The sequence below is a fragment of the Theropithecus gelada genome, chromosome 1 (genome assembly GCF_003255815.1).
Source record: "Theropithecus gelada isolate Dixy chromosome 1, Tgel_1.0, whole genome shotgun sequence".
In the NCBI taxonomy this organism is placed as follows: Eukaryota; Metazoa; Chordata; class Mammalia; order Primates; family Cercopithecidae; genus Theropithecus; species Theropithecus gelada.
Window position 1 is genome coordinate 54,254,411 of NC_037668.1, and position 21,652 is coordinate 54,276,062.

General features: G+C 50.2%; 1 protein-coding gene across 1 annotated transcript in view; it reads left to right on the top strand.

Moving 5' to 3' along the window:
- The first annotated feature begins 1,842 nt into the window (after nucleotides 1-1,842).
- Nucleotides 1,843-21,652, top strand: part of ZDHHC18 (zinc finger DHHC-type containing 18) — a 29,541-nt gene continuing 9,731 nt past the window's right edge. The window contains exons 1-2 of the mRNA XM_025362104.1: nucleotides 1,843-2,310; nucleotides 7,519-7,679. Coding sequence (XP_025217889.1) covers nucleotides 1,976-2,310; nucleotides 7,519-7,679 — 496 coding nt within the window. The 5' untranslated portion in view covers nucleotides 1,843-1,975. The remainder of the gene's footprint in view (nucleotides 2,311-7,518; nucleotides 7,680-21,652) is intronic.

Here is a 21,652-nt window from a genome sequence, read left to right on the forward strand (position 1 = left end):
TCAAGTAGAATTGCTTTGGTTTCTATAAAGTGACGAGGAAAAAAGAAAAGGTTTCAGGTTGCAAGAGGACCCAGTTAAGGCGGGACCACAGGAATTTGTACTGGAACCAGTATGTCTAGTTTTGTGACTTTGTTCCACAGCCAAGGAGCAAAAAGGGAGGAAGCTCACCATGTGGTTCGCTCAAGGTGGGGCTCATCAAATTGAGAGCCTGTGGCACCAAAGGCACAGCTCAGCAGCCTTTGGCACATATATCAATTATTGATCCTTAAGGTCACTGTTGTTGGCTTCCTGCTCCTCCCCATTGTATAATTTTACTTTCTTTTTTACTTTCTCCTAGTCTCCAGTTCTCTTTTTCCTTACACTTTTCCTTAGGTTTTACAGTAACCCCAGTGTGACAGACACACCCTAAGCTAACCCCCGGTGATTCCTGCCTCCTGGTATTTACATCTTGTGTGATTCCCTTTTCTTGAGTGCAGATGGCTCCTGTGCCTTGCTTTCATGGGAGACGGCAATGATGATGGGATGTCACTCTGTCACATATATAGTAAGTTATATAAAACTCTAGCTTCACAGTCTGGAGCTAGAGACCCTCATTGTCAGTTTCAAGAAATTAAGTGGCTATGTAGGAGAAACCTGCATGGCAAGGAAATGTGATAATCTCTAGGAACTGCAGGTGGCTTTTCGATCCTGAGGGAGGCCTCCAGCGGACACCCAGCAAAAGTCCCAGGCCCTCCTCAATTATACAGTTGCAAGGAAATTAATTCTGCCAGTGACCCAAATGGGCTTGCAAGTGGATTCTTCCCCAGCTGAGTTTCCAGATGAGAATGCAGCCTGATTGCAGCCTTGTGAGACTAAGCAGAAGACCCAGCTAAGCTGTTCCTGGGCTCCTGACTTGGAACCTGTTAGATAATGTTTGGTTTTTTGGTTTTTTTTTAGACGGAGTCTCACTCTATCACCAGGCTGGAGTGCAATGGCACGATCTCGGCTTACTGCAACCTCCACCTCCCGGGTTCAAGCAATTCTCCTGCCTCAGCCTCCCGAGTAGCTGGGACTACAGGCGCAGGGCCACCATGCCCAGCTAATTTTTTTATTTTTAGTAGAGACAGGGTTTCACCATGTGGCCAGGATGGTCTCTCTTGACCTCGTGATCCGCCCACCTCGGCCTCCCAAAGTGCTGAGATCACAGGCGTGAGCCACTGCGCCTGGCCAATAATGTTTGTTTTAAGCCTTATATTTGTGGTAACTTGTTACACAACAGTAGAAAATGAATACACCCAGAATTCCTGAAAAAACACTGGGGCTCTCAGGCATGACCCCTACATTATGTGCTACCTAGGAAACTCTGGGCCTGGGCCCAGGACACAGAACTTGGTGAACGAGGCCAGAGGGTGTGCCACACACCCACAGTGGGCACTCTGGACTTCAAGGTAGAAGAGGCCCTGGCTTTCAAAGCAAATCGTGTACCCCACCTCCCCGCGCCTGCCTGCCTCTGCAAATGCCTGTTAGTTCGGCCCTCAGAGATGGGCGAAGCCTGAGGAATCACAGACTGCCAGGAGATCACGAAGTCCACCACCTGAATCTCAGCACATGGCACAGTGCCTGGTACACAGTGGACGCCCAGCAAACGGCTTGCTCGGAGAACAGAAAGAGCCCTCGAGTGCGCGTCTGCTGGCCTCCTCTTTGTGCAGAAGGGAAAAGGGAGACTGGGAGCGCCGCAGACCTGCGGGGTCCCGCCGCGGGTCAGTGCTGGTCCTCCTGCCGAGCGCCATCCCGGGCCCAGGCGGAGGGGGCGCTGCGGCGGGAGGCCACGGCGGGCGGTAGCGGCGGGCCGGGGGCGGAGCGGCGGCTGGGCCGCCCCAGTGAGTGAGCGAGCGAGCGCCGCGCGCGCCGCCGCTGCCACCTCCGCTGCTCGGCCCGGTCCCGGAGCGGCCCGGCCGGCCCGCTGGGCGCGGAGCCGAGGCCTGCGGCCGGCCGCATGAAGGACTGCGAGTACCAGCAGATCAGCCCCGGGGCCGCCCCGCTGCCCGCCTCCCCGGGGGCGCGCCGCCCCGGCCCCGCCGCGCCCCCAACCCCGGGCCCTGGGCCCGCGCCGCCTGCCACCCCCGCCCCGCCTCGCTGGAGCAGCAGTGGCAGCGGCAGTGGGAGCGGGAGCGGGAGCCTCGGCCGGCGCCCACGGCGCAAGTGGGAGGTGTTCCCGGGCCGCAATCGCTTCTACTGCGGCGGCCGCCTCATGCTGGCCGGCCACGGCGGCGTCTTCGCGCTCACGCTGCTGCTCATCCTCACCACCACCGGCCTCTTCTTCGTCTTCGAGTGAGTTCCGCTGCCGCTGCGCCCCCTCCCAGCACCCTGCCGCGCACCCGACCTTCCCAATCCCTGCTGGGCACTCCGTGCCCTCCCCTGCGCGTCCCTGGCCCTCATCCTCCCCGCCCCTTTGGGATCCTCCTCGGGCCTCTTGTCTGCTCCCCTGGCCCCTGCGCACCCCCATCCCTGCCAGATGCCCCATCCTCCCTGGTCCATTTGGGTGCCCCATCCGCGCTGGTGCTCTCCACCCTCCCAGCCGCTCCATTCTCCCTGGCCCCACCCTGGCACCTGTCTGCCTGCCACTGCCAGGAGCACCACCCTCCATGCCCCTCCACGGCCCCCATCCTCGCTGCCCTCTCAGAATCTGCCCCAGGGCTCCTTGGACAGTCCCCTCCTGCTCACCCATTCCTGGACCATCTCTTGCCAACCCCCCAAGTTCTTTCTGACCCTTGTATCCCTTCCTGACCACTTCGAGATCTTGTGTGTCCTTTGACTGTGCACACCCGCAGTAAACATCCTAGTCATCCTCGCTGCCCTCTCTGGGCCCCTCCAGGGTCCCCACCTTTTCTGTAGTCTCAGACACCAACCCCGCTTTTGCTTCCCCTCAGCCGCGCACACCCCAGGCCCCAAGCCATCTTTTCTCAAAATCTTTGGGCCTGTCGGGCCCCCTTTCCTTCTCCAGAACCTTCCTTAGTTTCTCCAGAGCTTCCTGTCCTTCCCTCAGTTCCCACCTGCCTCCACCCAGCTGGCTCCCAGGCCCCTGGCCCGCCTCCTGACCACCTGGTTTTCTTTCCCTGCTCAACATTCTGGAGCGTCCCTCTGGCCTGTTCCACATCAGCAACAGCTGCAGTGCCTTGTTGTTTTTCAGGAAAGAGTTCGGAGTGCTTTCGGGCGACAGGTCGTATTTGCCCCCCTAGGTTTTTGACCTCTTCATATTCCCCAGTGACCCAGGATTGACCCACACATAATCTCCATTTTATGGATGGAGGGTCATATATTTGTATTAGAAGTTTTCCACCCACCTGTGAGCCACCTGTACCATGATTCCTTGCACACACACTCACACGCCCACCCACCCACCCTTGCTTCATGAGCCCTGCTGTCCCCTCCCGACTCCCCATCCTTTGTGGTCGTCCTTCTTAATTATACAATGTAGTTAAGAACTTTAACAGACCTGGTTCAAATCCCAGCTCCACCACCCACTAATTGTGTGACCTCAGGGCAGTCACTTCACCCCCTCAGTGCCCCAGTTTCCTCATCAGTAAAATGGGATTTATAATAGTACCCACCTTGTAAGGTTGTCCTGAGGGTGGCATGAGGTCACATGCAAACTTTTAGCCCAGTAACAAGCACACAGTGTTGGCTGCTATTAGTACTTGTGTTGTCTTTATCAAAAAAGCACTTCCCAAGGGCATGTGGCCACAGTAAGGCTATCGTAGAGACACCCTCCCCCAGGTACCTTTTCTAGCTGCCAGATCATGTATCTGCAACCTTGGGTTTCCCCTTGAAGCAAGGTGAAGACTTCCTATAAATTAGCTTCTCCTTTCACCCTTTTACCACACACTCTGCCCTTGTTTTCTGAGTAGTGTGGATAAAAAGTTTAGGGATGAATTACAAGCAGAAGCTCTGGGGGGTCCAGAGCTCAGCTCTGGACTGAGTTTCAGATCTACTTCCCTGGGGTGGCCACGTGAGTGTTCTGGAAGTGCCTTTTCCAGTATTCCCTGGGCTGCCCTCTCAGTCCCCACACCCAGGGCTGCAGCCGAGGCAGGAGGAAGCAGTACTTGCCGTGGTTGACCCACATGACCCTGCAGTGTGATATCTGGCCTAACTTCTGAACTAGAAGCAAGACCTTCTCTGGGTTAACCGGGTATCTTCACTGGTGACTGTTTTGTCTCCAGCGAGGGAGGAAGCAAGGACTTCTGGGTTTGGGGAGAGCTTGTGAACCATGTTGTGGTTTGCCCTGCTTGTCTTCATTGGGGGCCGGTAGATTGGCAGAAGAGTTTGGGTTTGGGCCGAGAACTCACCTGGGTCTGGACTGGATGCTCCCCATTTCTCTGGGAAAAGGTAAGGTGCTCTCTAAACCTTTCCTGCTATGAATGGCTTTGCTTCTTTGGCTTGGTGGATTGTTGCACGGGCCTCCAGCAGGGATCCCAACTTCTGCCTTACTTCCCACCCCCATACAACAGCCAGAGTGCCCTTTTGATTCTAAGTCAGGCCTGAATCTTCCCTGGCCACTGCCCCCTGCTCTCTTCTGTCCTCGTCTTCGAGGCATGTCATCCTCCGTGCACACTCCTACCTTCTGGGCCAGTGCTTGGAATCCCCTTTCTGCAGGTGGCCGCATGGCTCACCCTCTCACATTAGGCCTCCCCCGTCCATCCGCACAGCATAGCAAACCACTGCCCTCCAGCACCTCTCCTCTCCCCTCATTTATCGCTCTCGGAAGCACTTGCCACCACCTGACATATTATGTTATACTTGTTAGTTTCTTCCTTGTCTTTGCCCATAAGAGCAGGACATTCTCCTCTGTTGCAGCCTTGGTGCCTAGAACTTGCACCTGGTATGCAGTAGGTGCTCAATACTTATTGAATGAATGAATTGACAGTGTATTTGAATGAATTGACAGTGTATTTGCTGGGAGACTGGAAACCCTAGCTCTGTCATTGACTGGCTGGATGACCTTGAACCTAGCTGTGGGCCTGGGAGAGCTGTGGGCCTCTGGAGAATCAGGAGGCTAGGACTTGGTGGTTCCTGCAGGCTCTACAAGTCTTAGATTTCAAGTCTTCTCTGTCCCCCTACACAAGTCTGGTTGCATATCAACTGGATTCATTGCCATGTGGGTGACACTGAGGGCCCACTGGTTCTGTTTGAGGGTCAGACCCAGAAACCATTGAGATGTATGGACCAGAGCGTGGCCCACTGGGAGCCCTTAGCCTTGGCAGTCTGCTCCTCAGGGGAAGGGCTTTTCTGAAGGCCAGAGCCTCTGATGATGGAAACTTCAGAAGCAGCATGCAGGTGCCCACAGGTGTGTGCCTACTGTGCCACTCCTGGAAGCTTGGCTGATCTCAGGCCTCCCAAGGCCCCGTCATCTCCTTACCTGATCAGGTGCTACTCTGGCTATGGGATGGTGGTTAATAGCATGAACCTCAAAGTCAGACCTGGCTTGGGTCCCACTTTAGCACTCCTGAGCCATGTGACCTTGGGCAGGTTACTTAAGCTCTCTGAGCTCTAGTTTCCTCATCTGTAAAGTGAGGAGCATAACTTCACAGGGTCCCAGTGAGGATTTGATGAGAAAGTACACAGGAACTGCTTAGCCTGGTACCTGACCCATAGTAACTATCTGTACTTCGAATGTTACTAATAGTAATTTATTAATTAGGGCAGTGTCTGGCACATAGTAAGCCTTCAAAAGATGGTAGCTATTTTTCTGTCCCCTGGCAGCAGTTATTTACCGGGTACTTCCTTGGTGCCAGGTGCTGTGCAGTGTGCTGGAAATATAAAGCTGAACAAGAGAACATAGTCTATAACCACAGAGGAGCTTATGATTTTTTGTGTTTGTTTGTTGTTGTTGTTGAGACAGAGTTTTGCTCTTGTTGTCTAGGCTGGAGTGCTATCTCGGCTCACCGCAACCTACACCTCCCGGATTCAAGTGATTCTTCTGTCTTAGCCTCCTGAGTAGCTGGGATTACAGGCACATGCTACCACACCCGGCTAGTTTTTGTATTTTTATTAGAGATGGGGTTTCATCTTATTGGTCAGGCTGGTCTCGAACTCCTGACCTCAGGTGATCTGCCCGCCTCAGCCTCCCAAAGTGCTGGGATTACAGGCGTGAGCCACTGCACCTGGCCGAGCTTATGTTTTAGTGAGAGAAAAATAGCCATCACATAGACAAGTAGCTGAAATATATACTAAACGTTATGCAGGAAAGGAGCGTTGAAGTTTGCTGTGTGCAGAGTTGTTAAGGAAGGTCCTTCTGAGGAGGGAAGAGGAATCTGAGAAAAGGAACAGCAAGTGCAAAGGCCCTGAGATAGGAGAGAGCCAGGCTTGTTCTAGGAACTGTCGTGAGGCCATTCTGATGGGAGGAGCAGGAGCAAGAGGAGAGTTTTGTAAAATGAGGCTGAAGTCCTCAGTAGGGCCCAGATCATGCCTGGCCTAGAAGGCCATGGTAGGGAGTTTGGATTTTATTCAAAGTATAATGGGAAGCAGTTGGGAGGTTTGAAGCAGGGAAATGACATTATCTGATTGACATTTCCAAAAGATGGCTCTGGCTTCTGGGTGGACAGTGAGGTGCCAACAGAGAAGATTGGCCATAGAGAGAGAGCCCTGATAGCTTCACTATCATGAAGCCATTCTCCCACCAGTGTCCAGAACTTCTAGAATGTTCTGGCCCTAAGATGGAGGAGGGAGCTTGAGGAGGGCTATGGTAGGCAGCCTGCCTGGGGACAGAGGGACAACCATTCAGCAGGCACAGGCTATTCTCTGAGGCAGCCGGGGTCAGGGGGTCTGAAAGCACTGCCTCGGGGATACCTGCCTCCCTTGCGTCACAGTGACAGAGGCTGGACCATGCAGTTCCCCCAGCCCTCTACTCATTCTTCAGGTTGGAGCTTAGGATTACCTTCTTCAGGTTGCCTTTCCTGACTGTGCTACTGTGTTCCCCTCCCCGACTAGAGCACACATCACCCTGTGTGGCAATTCCCTGTTTACATGTCTGTTTTCCCCACTTGACCATAAGCCACAAGGGGGAGGGGCTCTTGTCTTACTCATCGTCATTATTCATGCTGCTTATTGAAAGTGTTACCTGCCACAGAGAAGACCTCAGTAAATATTTGTGGACTGAGTGAGTGAGTGAATGAATGAGTGAGTGAACACTGCAGGATGGTTTGTCTCAGGTAACAGTCCACTTCACTAGTGTCTACCTGAAGCTCTGTGTATAGAGGGATTCTCTGAATGCAGAGGTTAGGAATTCTGGGATCTATTGGACACATCTGCCATGTGCTCAGGAGGAAAGTGTAACACAAGGATCAATTAGTGATGTCTATTCCCGGTACTTATTGGGAACTTGCTGCACTCACCGAGGAGCTGTGCCTCTGTCTTAGAGCAAGGCTGTATTCAAGATTTTGGTGGTGGTTGCTGGAATGACAGTGCCTGCCAGGTGCTGTAGCCCTGTGCTGCAGGGAGCCCTTGGGTTGTCTGCTGATCTCTCTTCATCTCTCGTTCTAGCTGTCCCTACCTGGCCCGCAAGCTGACCCTTGCCATCCCCATCATCGCTGCCATCCTCTTCTTCTTCGTCATGAGCTGCCTGCTGCAGACAAGCTTCACCGACCCTGGGATCCTGCCCCGGGCTACTGTCTGTGAAGCAGCCGCCCTGGAGAAACAGATCGGTGAGGTTTCTACTCCCAGCTGAAGCTGGGTCTCCATAGCTCCACATTCCCTGACTTTGGAGGAGGCCTGGTTTTCTCTTCCGAAATTTTACTAGGAACTGGGGATGCAGTCGTGAGCAAGGCAGGCTGGAGCTGACACTGGCACAGAGGGAGACAGATGATCAACAAGTGAGCAAATAAGTAAGCAAGAAATGCTGGCCAGCAAAGGCCCCGATGGCAGCCAGAGTGGAGCTGAGTAGTTCCTGGGGGCCAAGCACTGTTTTAAGCTCTTTATATGCATGATCTTATTTAATCCCCCAGTAATCCTATGAGGTAGGTACTATTGTTATTCTCCTTTTACTGATTAATTAAATCAAGGCAAAAGAGGGTCCAAGATCACAAAGTAAGTAGAAGAACTGGGATGAGACCTCAGGCCAGAGCCCCTGCTCTTAAACATTCATATACACTTATTCATGAACTCATCAAACATTTATTGACCCCCTACTATGTGCCAGCACTTTTTTAGGTGTGATATAGCGGTGAACAAAACTAACAATATTGCCTGTCCTCATGGAGATTGACAGTTGAGGAGGAAGGAGACAATAAACAAACAAATAATTAAATATCTAGGATATCAGACAGAAGAAAAGAGAGAGGGAGGATGAAGGCTGCAGGGAGGTGTGTGGTTTTACATAGGGTGGCCAGGGAACACTTGTGAAGGAGGTGACATCTGAGCAAAGAAGCACTGGCCTGAATAGATGAGGGCTTGAGCGTGGGGTTATCTAGGGAAGAGCCCAGTAGGTGTTGGGGAGTGGGCTAGTTTGCGTTAGGTGGTCAGGGGAGACCTCCAGGAGGACGGGGCACTGGAGATGAGTGTGGTAGAAATACAGGGATCTGGGAACAGTAAGGCCAAAGCCCAGAGTGGCAAACAGCCTGGGTGTGTGTGAGGAACGGCAGTGGCCAGAAAGACCCTGTGCTCCCAGGCAGCCCACGTGGCCCTTGATTCCTTTCAGACTGCTGTGTGGCTTCCGGGGTGGTGGGCCACTAGAGATGGGTCCCTAATCTCAGCTTGCTGCACCCCAGTTCCTTCCTGCTGAGAAATGACGTGGCTACTTGCACACTTCGGGGGTTTCCGGTCCGTGGTTAGTTCCTTCCCCTAACAGGATGGTGTTCACACAGGCGTTTAAACACCCAGCTGGCCCTGAAGACATCTAGTGGCCTGTAAATGTCAGAGCCCTGCTGCATCCATCGCTAGAAATCATTTCACTAATACTCTGTACAGCAGGGAGGGAGGGAGGGCAAGCAGCTGGAGTGGATGTTGTCTGGGCTCTGTCTGCTCTTTGTCTCATTCCTCTGCCCGGGCCCATCCTCAGCCATGCCCACGAGCACCACCTCATCTTGCCTACATCCAGCTTCCTTCCCCCTCAAACTCCAGGTCCCTGGCCACTCCTTCAGGATCCCACAGTCTGACCTGGGCTAACCCACCTGGCAGCTGGGGAGGCCCAGCTGTGCCCCATTCTTCCTCCCCTTCAGGTCAGGGCTAATCGTGAGGCAGGATTATTGTCCAGCTCAGCCGGACCCAGAGGTCTGGCTGCCCATCCTCGGCCTCCTGTGAGCTGTGTGGATCACAGTGATTATCCCCACAAATCTTCACAACAGCCCAGTGAGGGCAACCCTGTTAACCAGTTGTACTGATGGAGAAACTGAGGGAGGTGATGACAGGGCCAGGGATAAAGGAGCAGAGATGGAGTGTGTGCCTTTCACTCCCAAACCCCTTGCTTTCTCTTCTGAGATGGCAGCAGGGACACATCTCCTTCATCCTTTGTCTCCACTTGTTTCCTGTGCTCTGGGAAGCCTTCCTGATCCCGGTTGGGCCAGGCCTTCCATGGCACATTCCCAGAGCACCTTCTCCTTCCTTCTCTGAACCTGTGCTGCAGCGGTGGTCATTACAAAATTGTTCTTTCTTTCTTTTTTTTTTTTTTTTTTGAGATGGAGTCTCGCTCTGTCGCCCAGGCTGGAGTGCAGTGGCCGGATCTCAGCTCACTGCAAGCTCCGCCTCCCGGGTTCCCGCCATTCTCCTGCCTCAGCCTCCTGAGTAGCTGGGACTACAGGCGCCCGCCACCTCGCCCGGCTAGTTTTTTGTATTTTTTAGTAGAGACGGGGTTTCACCGTGTTCGCCAGGATGGTCTCGATCTCCTGACCTCGTGATCCGCCCGTCTCGGCCTCCCAAAGTGCTGGGATTACAGGCTTGAGCCACTGCGCCCGGCCACAAAATTGTTCTTTCTGCTGGCCTGTGAGGGCGTGGAATTCCAGCATCTTGTTCACCTTGTCACCATGTAGAAGGCTCAGTGACGTTGGCTAAATGAGTAAATGAATGACTGAAGAATGGGTGAGCTTCTGTGAAGGCCCTCCTTGCTCTGTCAGGGTGACAGGTGAGGAAACGGTCAGGACATCTCCCAGTTGGGCATCATGGGTTTGTTCATGTGTGTGTTAATTCTATATGCTGACCCCTGACAGCAGAGTGAAGGCGGGTGGGGGCCAACAATGAATCTGATAGGAGCTTCTCTCATGGGTTCCAAATGAGTTGGCCCCAGATGTTAGCCCTGACCAGCCACTGCCAGTGAGATCAGGCTTCGGAAGAGGGTCAGAGGAGTCAAGAGCATCTTCTGCCTGGAGGACTGGAGAAGCTTCCCTGAGAAGTGATGCTTGAGCCACGCCTTTAAGTTTGGGTGGAATTCAAGCACAGGAGCTGTGTGGAGGCAGCCCTTCAGGCAGACAAAGCTGAGGGAAGAGAGGGTGGCAGAGGGAAGGAGGAGGGATGGGAACGGGCCACTGAGCAGTCCATGTTGGCTGGAATACGAGGAGCACTTCAGATAGTTAGGGATCCTAGGGATATTCCCATTGGAAGGATGGGGTGGAATCAATCTTGTAGGGTGCTGAATGTCAGGGCCTAAGACTTTTCTTTAGGAACAGGTGCAAAGTGTAAAAGTGGCATTTTGGGGGCCTTTGAATTCTCAAACTTGAATAGAAGCCAAATTTTCAGGTGTGACCAGGAGACTTCTAACTAACTAAAGTAAAACATATTTCCCAGGGCTAGCGCAGTGGCTCACGCCTGTAATCCCAGCACTTTGGGAGGCCGAGGCGGGCGGATCGCAAGGTCAGGAGATTGAGACCATCCTGGCCAACATGGTGAAACCATGTCTCTACTAAAAATACAACAATTAGCTGGGTGTGGTGGCGCATGCCTGTAATCCCAACTACTCGGGATAGGCTGAGGCAGGAGAATCGTTTGAAATGGGAGTTGGAGGTTGCAGTGAGCCAGGATTGCGCCACTGCACTTCAGCCTGGCAACAAAGCGAGACTCCGTCTCAAAAAACAAAAAAAAGACAAAAAACATATTTTCCTGAAAATGGTGAGGACTAAGATCATTGAACCTTTTCCAGAAGGTTGGGAGCTGTCTCTGAGGCAGGTGGTGCTGTTCATGTGAGCATGAACTGATTACCTGGTCCTAGACTCATGTAGACAGTGTGGTCTTTTCCCTTTGGTCCCCCAGCCCAGCAACTCCAGCCCAACAGGTCTGACCCAGGGCTCCTGCCCTGTAGGGACAGTCTGAGGTAGAGTGACCAGCTCCTCCCAGTTTACCCAGGACCACCTGGAAAGTCTGCTGTCTTAGGAAACCACTCAATCCCAGGAAAATCAGGGCACTCGGTCACCCTCATCTGAGATCCTGTCTTGCTGGCTGATGGGCTGTGCAGCTGGCTCACCCTGCAGGCTCTAGGCAGTTGGGAAGAAGTAGGAATATTGCTCGCAGAAGCTCCTGATCTGATGGGAGATGATAGAGACATCCGAATCCAAGTGACAGATGCTCACTTAGACCCCATTACAGTTCACAGGACGGACGCAGAGGCTGCGTCTCTCTCCACTGCCCTGCACCAGGTCCCAGACCCCATCTTCTCCGTCTCCAGGACATCTCCGCCCACTTCCCCTGGCCAGTCCTGAAGCACACTTCCCCTGGACAGACCTGCCTCGTGTTCCACCTGAACTGGCTCAGGGCTCTGCAGAACAGGCCCCCACTGGGCCTTTCCCTTCAACTGTAGTTATATTTCCAAGATCCAAATTTGTCCCCCCACCCCTGCCCTGTCCCCCCACAAACCCTACAGAATTTGGGTGACTCTCTGGTGCCCTCAGTACTGCTTCCTGCATATTAGTGATATTAGTCCAACCTTTGTGATTTTTCCTTCTGCATTCCACCTTGTGCCTTCATTTCTTTAGTATTTTCCTCTAAATGGCTCATCTTTAAATATATGTGTATAATATATCTATTTCATATACATTAAATATACATTAAATATATGTTTATATATTTAATACATACATATAATATATATTTAACATTTAATATGTATATGTTTAACATATTTAATATGTATAATATACATTTAACATATATTTAATATGCATAATATGTATTTAACATATATTTAATGTGTAATATATTTAACATATTTTATATATTTTTATATATATATATATATATGTTTTTGTTTTTGTTTTTTGAGACAGAGTCTCGCTCTGTCACCCAGGCTAGATTGCAATGGCATGATCTCAGCTTACTGCAGCCTCCACCTCCTGGGTTCAAGCAACTCTCCTCCCTCAGCCTCCCAAGTGGCTGCGATTATAGGCATGCACACCATGTCTGGCTAGTTTTGTATCTTTAGTAGAGATGGGGTTTCACCATGTTGGCCAGGCTGCTCTTGAACTTCTGACCTCAGGTGATCCATCTGCCTCAGCCTCCCAAAGTGCTGGGATTACAGGCATGATCCACCGTGCCTGGCTCCTCTTCTATCTTGAAAACTCACTCATGAAATTAAGGCAAGCTGCAGCCTACCCCTGCCACCGCTCCTTTCCTGCCGGTCCCTGGCGCCCCCAGCCACGCTGTGCAGTAGATACCTCAGTGCATTTGCTTGTGCTTGTGCTGTCCTTACCTGCCGTGGTGAGCCAGAGTGCTCATTCTTTCTGATCCAGCTTTGCTGCCACTTCTTTTGTTGCTTGCTTTTTTAAGATGGAGTTTTGCTCTTGTTGCCCAGGCTGGAGTGCAATGGTGAGATCTCGGCTCACCACAACCTCTGCCTCCCAGGTACAAGCGATTCTCCTGCCTCAGCCTCCCGAGTAGCTGGGATTACGGGCATGCCCCACCATGCCCCACTAATTTTGTATTTTTAGTAGAGACACGGTTTCTCCATGATGGTCAGGCTGATCTCAAACTCCCGACCTCAGGTGATCCGCCTGCCTCGGCCTCCCAAAGTGCTGGGATTATAGGCGTGAGCCACTGTGCCCAGCCCCTTGCTTTCTTTTTAAATTATTTTTTGTAGAAACAGGGTCTTGCTATGTTGCCTAGGCTGGTCTCAAACTCCTGGACTCAAGCAGTCCTGCAGCCTCACCCTCCCAAAGTGTTGGGATTACAGGCATGAGCCACTGCACTTGGCCTGTTGCTTTCTTGAATGCTGCTTCCTGCCTCCACCCCACATATTTCCCTCTGTGTTCTTGAGGCATTGAGTATAGACACCAGTAATGTCATTAATTGAATAGCTATTAGGTTGATATTATATTATTTCTGATTTGTATAAAATTTTACAGCGTTGATGTCATCATTACCCATTCTACAGGTGAGGAACCTGAGGCTCAGAGATTGACCAGCTTCTTAAGGTCACAGGCTAACAATTGGCCATGCCAGGGTTCAAAATAAGATCAGGCAGGCCCAGAGTTACCACACAGAGGCACTGCCTTGTAGGACGACTCTAATTATCCACTTCTGTCTGACTCTGCCCTCAGGCGGGCTCTTCCTGTATCCACAGGCCTAGCACTAAGCCTGGTATGTGGTAAAGGCTCCATGAGCCCAGAGATGGACAAAAGTGGTCTGGGAGGATTATGGAGACCCAGTACTCGAGGCCTAGGAGCTGTGGCTGACCTTGAGCTGGCCTTAGAGGCGGGGAGACTGCAGTCCTTTGCAGGTGACAACAATGAAAGGGCAGAGGGCAGTCAGGGCCTTCTTGGCAGCCCGCAGCCAGCCCTGGGGAACTTCCACGGCCCCAGCCTTTCAGGCTCTGACCGCAAAAGGCCTGCCTGCTCCTCTCCAAGAGCTGTCTTAGGGTGGGGAAATTCCTTTGCCCTCACAGCCATTCAGTGACGAGGAGCCTTGCCTTTCCTCTCATTTTCACATCCTCAGAGCTTTGGTTTCTGCCTGGAAGGCAGCAGGAGGGCCTTGCCAGCATAAGGGCACCTTTTTACTTGGGGAAGAGCCTGGCATAGCAGAAACAGCCCTGGAGTAGATCTTAGATTCTCTGAGGGCAGGGATAGCATCACTTATCACTCCCTTCTTTCTTCTTTTCTACAACAAATATTTTTTGAACATCTGCAGTATGTCAGGCAGGCACAGGGTGAACAAAACCAATATCTTTGGCTCATTTCTATGAATTTGCCCCTTACCTTCCTGCCACCCCCAGACCTTGTACAATAACTTACACATAGTAGGTGCTCATGTGTGAAAGAGTGAACAAATGAGTGCCCTGGAAGACAAGGGTCCTAGTTTCAGTGCCACCTTCTATTATTGGAGTAAACTCGGTTTCCCATCTGTAACTCACAGGCACGGATCCCCTTGCCCAGCCCAGAGCAGTCTCTGTGATTGAGTGAGACTGGGAATGTCAGTACACTTTGAAAGTCACTTTTCTCTATTGAAACTGAAGAGACTTGAGTCTTTTGGTCAGGAATGGAGAGTGGACTTGCTCCAGATGCTTATAAGCTGCCACCAGTAGTGGCTGCCGGGAGGAGCAGGTTGAGGAGGATTCTGAGGCTGAATCTTGGACGGTGATTGGTCAGCACTGTCTGGTCTGAGAATCAGCAGTGGGAGAGCTGCTTGTCTTCCCCCATGCAGGATGCAGCCCCTGCAGAGCCTCCTTTGCCCCAACTCTGGTGACTTTGATTAGCACCAGGCGGACCCTTGCTCCAGCATGACACAGCGCTCTGCCTCCCCTGGCTCCTGGCAGCCTCAGGAAGCCGGAGTACAAAGCTTCATTTGCAGAGTGCTGGAGAGAAAGAAGCCTGGCTGATGGAGGCCAGAACATGCTTAGCAGTTCCCTCCCTATCCTTGGGGGAGGCTTGGGTTCCCCTCTCCCCTGAGGAAGACCTGTGGGATTCCACTGAGGATTCCAGTAACTTCTCTCAGTGCTGGAGAGATCTGTGGCTGTCCTTCACTCACAGACGGGCTGTGTTCTGAAGTTTTCTTCATAACTCCATTGTTTGTTTGGAATGCTGTGTTTTGTGGAAACAACAGTCATACTAATGGCTGATATTTGTTAAGCCCTTGTCAAGTGCTAGCCACTTTGCTAAAGCCACTTGGTGAATTCTCACCTAATCCTTCCAGCAGCCTTCTGAAGTGGACTCAATGATGTTCCATTTTATTTTATTTTTTTGAGACAGTCTTGCTCTGTCACCCAGGCTGGAGTGCAGTGACATGATTTCGGATCACTTCAACCTCCACCTCCCAGGTTCAAGTGATTCTTCCTGCCTTAGCCTCCTGAGTAGCTGGGATTACAGGCGCCCGCCAACACGCCTGGCTAATTTTTGTATTTTTAGTAGAGACGGGGTTTCACCATGTTGTCCAAGCTGGTCTCGAACTCCTGACCTCAGGTGATCCGCCTGCCTCAGCCTTCCAAAGTTCTGGGATTACAGGGGGTGAGCCACTACATCCAGCCTTTTTATTTTAATTTTTAAATTTTTTTTAGAGACACAGCCTCGCTCTGTCACCCAGGCTGGAATGCAGTGACATGGTCATACCTCACTGCAACCTTGAACTCCTAAACTTTCCCTTCAACTGTAGCTATCTCTTGTTAGGTTGTTTCATCACCACCTTGACTTCCTGCCTCAGTCTCCCATGTAGCTAGAATTACAGGTTCATGCCACATACAGCTGTTTTTTTTGGAGGGAGGGACAGAGTTTCGCTCTTGTCGCCCGGGCTGGAGTGCAGTGGTGTGATCTCAGCTCACTGCAACCTCCGCCTCCCGGGTTAAAGTGATTCTCTTCCGTCAGCCTCCTGAGTAGCTGGGATTACAGGTGCCCACCACCACACCTGGCTAATTCTTTTTTTTTTTTTTTTTTTTGAGACGTAGTCTTGCTCTGTCACCAGGCTGGAGTGCAGTGGCTGAATCTCGGCTCACTGCAACCTCCGCCTCCCAGGTTCAAGCAATTCTCCTGCCTCAGCCTCCCTAGTAGCTGGGACTACAGGCACGCACCACCACACCCAGCTAATTTTTTGTATTTTACTGAAGACGGGGTTTCACCATGTTATCCAGGATGGTCTCGATCTCCTGACCTTGTGATCCACACGCCATGGCCTCCCAGAGTGTTGGGATTACAGGCATGAGCCACTGTACCTGGCCCACCTGGCTAATTTTTGTATTTTTAGTAGAAATGGGGTTTCACCATGTTGGCCAGGCTGGTCTCGAACTCCTGACCTCAGACAGGTGATCCACCCACCTCGGCCTCCCAAAGTGTTGTGATCACAGGCGTGAGCCACCTCGCCCAGCCCACATACAGCTAATTTTTTAAAATTATTATTCTTATAGAGATAGGGTCTCACACTATGTTGCCCAGGCTGGTCTCAAACTCCTGGCCTCAAGCAGTCCTCCTGCTTCAGCCTCCCAACGTGCTGGGATTACAGGCGTGAGCCATCATGCTTGGCCTTCCATTTTATTTATTTAGCAGGTGATGGCACAGAGAAGTTGAGTGACTTGACCCACCTCACTCAGCTAGTAAGTGATTGGACTGAGATTTATACCTACATGTCTTTCTGACTCCAAAGCCTATATCCAAGTCAGGAAGGAAGCAGTGAGTGGGGAGCCATAAGCTGGGACTCTGGGGCCTGTGGGACAGGATTAGGGGTTTGGTTTGGAGTAGTATCACCAGCTTTGGAAAGAGCTGCTGGGGGTTCTACATCTTGGAGCGTCATGGCATGAACCGTTGGTCAGGAGCAATGTCAGGGGCTCCTGGGAGGCTAGTACTGTGCTCAGGGCTGTGGAAGCATCTCATTCGGCCCTTAGCACAATCCTATGAAGGTGTGACTTGACCCATCTCCATTTTACAGATAAAGAAACTGAGGTGGCCGGGTGCGGTGGCTCACCCCTGTAATCCCAGCACTTTGGGAGGCCGAGGTGGGTGGTTCATGAGGTCAGGAGTTCAAGACTAGCCTGGCCAACATGGTGAAACCCTGTCTCTACTAAAAATACAAAAGGTTAGCCAGGCATAGTGGCGGGCGCCTGTAATCCCAGCTACTCGGGAGGCTGAGGCAGAGAATTGCTTGGACCCTAGAGGTGGAAGTTGCAGTGAGCCAAGGTCGCGCCACTGCAATCCAGCCTGGGCGACAAAGCGAGACTCCATCTCCAAAAAAACAAAAGAGAGAGAGAGAAAGGGTCCCCCTTTATTGCCCAGGCAGGTCTCAAACTCCTGGCTTCAAGCAATCTTCCTGCCTCAGCCTCCCCAAGTGCTGGGATTACAGGCATGAGCCACTACGCTTGACCCTGTGAGCTAATAATAATAGCTCACACTTGCTAACCATTTGCTTTGTGCCATTTCACATATATTGATTAATTTAATCCTCACAACAACCCTGTAAAGGGGAGTTACTATTGTTTCCATTTCAGTGATTAGGGAAACCGAGGCACAAAGAGCTTATATGATTTTTTAGCAAATGATATTATCAGGAGAAACCCAGCTGGGCAGAAGTGGAGCTAGATTCATTAACTATTCTACCTGTTATTCCTGTTCTACAGATGAGAAAACTGAGGCTCAGAGAAGTTCATTTGACTTCAGCCTTACACACTACCAGTCAATGACAAAACTCGGTTTCACAGTGTGACCATTGGCCTCTAAATCCCCAACCCTTTTTAATGCTGCCCATTTTAGGGAAGAAATGCTCAGATGCTTAGTTCCATTTTAAACATGCCATAGTCAAGGTGGTGATGAAACAGCCTAACAAAGGTTTATTTGGTAGTTGAAAATGGGAGGCTGGAGCATGTTTGCTTCGCTGATATATGCCAAGTGCCTAGAATTGTGCCTGGCACATTGGCAGACACTCAGTAAATAATCATTGGAGGCAAATGGCCAAACTGGAGACATTATCTGGCAAACAATGCAATGGGAGCAATGACAGGGTACATGGTGTAGGGCCGGGGGTACAGGCTGCCCCAGGACACTCAGACTTTTTTCTGGAAGGATCCACTGTTCAGGTCCTCTGTGCCCTGGGGTACCCAGAGGCTCAATGGGTGGAGTTTTGGGCTTTGCATATGACACACCTGGGTTAGAGTCCTGCTCTGCCGATATAACAGGACAGGACCTAAATAACTTACTTAAATCTTTCTTTCTTTTTATCTTTCTTGCTTTTTTTTTTTTCTTCTTCTTCTTTTTTGAGACAGAGTTTCGCTCTTGTCGCCCAGGCTGGAGTGCAATGGCGACTTCTCAGTTCACTGCAACCTCCACCTCCTGAATTCAAGCGATGCTCCTGCCTAAGCCTCCCGAGTAGCTGGGATTATAGGCATGCGCCACCACGCCCAGCTAATCTTTATGTTTTTAGTAGCGATGGAGTTTCACCAGGTTGGCCAGGCTGGTCTCAAACTCTGGACCTCAGGTGATCTTCGCATCTCAGCCTCCCAAAGTGCTGAGATTACAGGTGTGAGCCACCGCAACCAGCCTCTTTTTTTCTTTCTTTCTTATTTTTTATGGAAATATAATGGGCTTACCAAAAGTACACAAGTTGTGACTGTGTGCAGTGGCTCATGCCTGTAATACCAGCATTTTGGGAAGCCGAGGTGGGTGGATGACTTCAGATCAGGAGTTTGAGAACAGCTTGGCCAACGTGGTGAAACCCCATTTTTACCAAAAATACAAAAATTAGCTTGTGTGTTGGCACACGCCTGTAATCCTAGCTACTCAGGAGGCTGAGGCAGGAGAATTGCTTGAACCTGGGAGGCAGAGGTTGCAGTGAGTCAAGATCATACCACTGCACTCCAGCCTGGGCAACACAGCAAGATTCCATCTCAAAAAAAAAAGTATACAAGTTGCAAGTGTTCTGTCTGATGAATGTCCACAAACTGAATGCACACATGTAATCAGCACTGAGATCAAGAAACAGTATATGACTAGCATCCTAGGAGCCCCCTCACGCACCCTTCCAATCACTGTCACTCTCCAAGAGTAACCACAATCCTAATTTCTAACACCGTGGATTACTTTTGCCTATTTTTGAACATTTTGTATTGTATGTCTGATTTCCTCACTTTACACGATTTGTTTCATTTTGTTTTGTTTTTTCGAGATGGAGTCTCACTCTGTCACCCAGACTGGAGTGCAGTGGCGCGATTTTAGCTCAATGCAACCTCCACCTCCTGGGTTCAAGCAATTCTCCTGCCTCAGCCTCCCGAGTAGCTGGGATTACAGGTGCGCACCACTATGCCTGGCTAATTTTTGTATTTTTAGTAGAGAGGGGGTTTCACCATGTTGGCCAGGTTGGTCTCGAACTCCTGACCTCAAGTGATCTGCCCGCCTCAACCTCCCAAAGTGCTGGGATTATAGGTGTGAGCCACTGCACCCGGCCAGACAATGTTTATGAGATTCATTAATATTATTGTGTGTAGTTGACGATGGTTCGATTCTCATTGCTATATAGAATTCCATTGTGTGAATATACTACTTTTTAAAAACATCCATTCCACTACTGGGGCATTTGGGTAGTTCCAGAGTTTGTCTATTATGAGAATTATTGCTGTGAACATCTTTGTGCATGTCTTTCAGAGCACATTATCTCATGCACATTGCTGTCGGGTAGATGCCTGGGAGCAGGTTTTCTGGGCGTGTATATGTTCAGCTTGGGTAGCTGTTGCCAAACAGTTGTCCAAAACGGTCATATGAGATTTGTAGTTGCTCTACTTTTTTGCCAACACTTGGTATGTTTTATTTTTTTTCATTTTAGCCATTCTAGTGCATGTGTCATAGTAGCATATTGTAGTTTTAATTTGCATTTCCTGGCTGACTAATGAATATAAGCACCTTTTCATGTGTTTATTGACTGTTTGGACAGCCTCTTTTATGAGATGCCTACTTAAGTCTTTTGTCCATATTTTTATTCAGTTGTGTGACTTTCTTACTGACTTACAGGATTTCTTTACATGTTCTTTTTTTTTTTGAGATGGAGTCTTGCTCTGTCATCCAGGCTAGAAAGCAGTGGCATGATCTCGGCTCACAGCAATCTCTGCTTCCTGGGTTCAAGCGATTCTCCTGCCTCAGCCTCCCAAGTAGCTGGGATTACAGGCATGCGCCACCATGCTCAGCTAATTTTTGTATTTTTAGTATAGATGAGGTTTCACCAGGTTGGCCAGGCTGGTCTCGAACTCCTGACCTCAGGTGAGCCTTCCAAAGGGCTGGGATTACAAGGGTGAGCTACAGCACCCAACCCTTTACGTATTCTTGATACAAGTCCTTTGTCTTTGTTAACAAGATGTTTACAAGATGTAAACATTGTAATTATCCACTCCTGCTCTAAAGATTACTTCTTCATTGTTTTTTTTTTTTTTTTTTTTTTTTTTTTGAGACAGTCTCTCTCTGTTGCCCAGTCTGGAGTGCAGTGGCATGATCTCAGCTCACTGTAACCTCCACCTCATTGGTTCAAGCAATTCTCGTGCCTCAGCCTCTTGACTAGCTGGGATTACAGGCGCCCACCACTATGCCCAGTTAATTTTTGTATTTTTAGTAGACATGGGATTTCACCATGTTGGCCAGGCTGGTCTCGAACTCCTGACTTAAGGTGATCTGCCTGCCTCAAGGTGATCTGCCTGCCTCAGCCTCCCAAATTGCTGGGATTACAGGCTTGAGCCATCGTGCCCGGCCTCATTCTTTTTTTAATCATCCAGCCCAAAAAAACTCTTCATTCTTTCTTTTTTTTTTTTTTTTTTGAGATGGAGTCTTGCTGTGTTGCCCAGGCTGGAGTGCAGTGGCGCAATCTCGGCTCACTGCAACCTCCGCCCCTCCAGATTTAAGCAATTCTCTGCCTCAGCTTCCGGAGTAGCTGGGATTACAGGCGCGTGCCCGGCTAATTTTTTTGTATTTTTAGTAGAGACGGGGTTTCACCATCTTGGCCAGGCTGGTCTTGAACTCCTGACCTCGTGATCCACCCACCTCGGCCTCCTAAAGTGCTGGGATTACAGGCGTGAGCCACCGCCCCCGGCCAACTCTTCATTCTTTTAATGATTACCTTTATGTGAAAAAAATTTTTACTTTTGATATAATACAGTTTATCAAATTGCTCTTTTATGATTAGCCCCTTTGTGTCTTTTGTTTGTTTGAGACAGGGTCTTGTTCTGTTGCAAAGGGTGGAGTGCAGCGGCACAATCATAGCTCAATGTAGCCCCAAACTCCTGAGCTCAAGCAATCCTCCTGCCTCAGCCTCCTGAGTAGCTGGGACCATAGGCATGAGCAGCCATACCCAGCCACCTCCATATGAATTTTGGAATGAGTTTTTCACAAAAACAACCTACTGGGATTTTTAACTAGGATTATGTTGAATCTGTAGCTTAGGAAGAATAAATTATTTCATAATATTCAGTCTTCCAATCCATGAATATGCTATATCTCTGCATTTTTTTCCTCTTACATTTCTTATTGTGAAAATTTCAAACATATAGAAAAGCAGGAAGGATTATAGTACAACTAATTCTGTACATTCATCATCTAGATTGAATAGTTGTTGATAGTGTGTCTTATTTGCGTGTATATGTGTGTGTGTATATATATAAAATAACAAAAATTAGCTGGGTATGATGGCATGTGCCTATAGTCCCAGCTATGAAGGACGCTGAGTTGGAAGGATCATTTGAGCCCAGGAGTTCCAGCTGCAGTGAGTGTGAGCCAGGATCGCTCCACTGCACTCTAGCCAGGGTGACAGAGTGAGA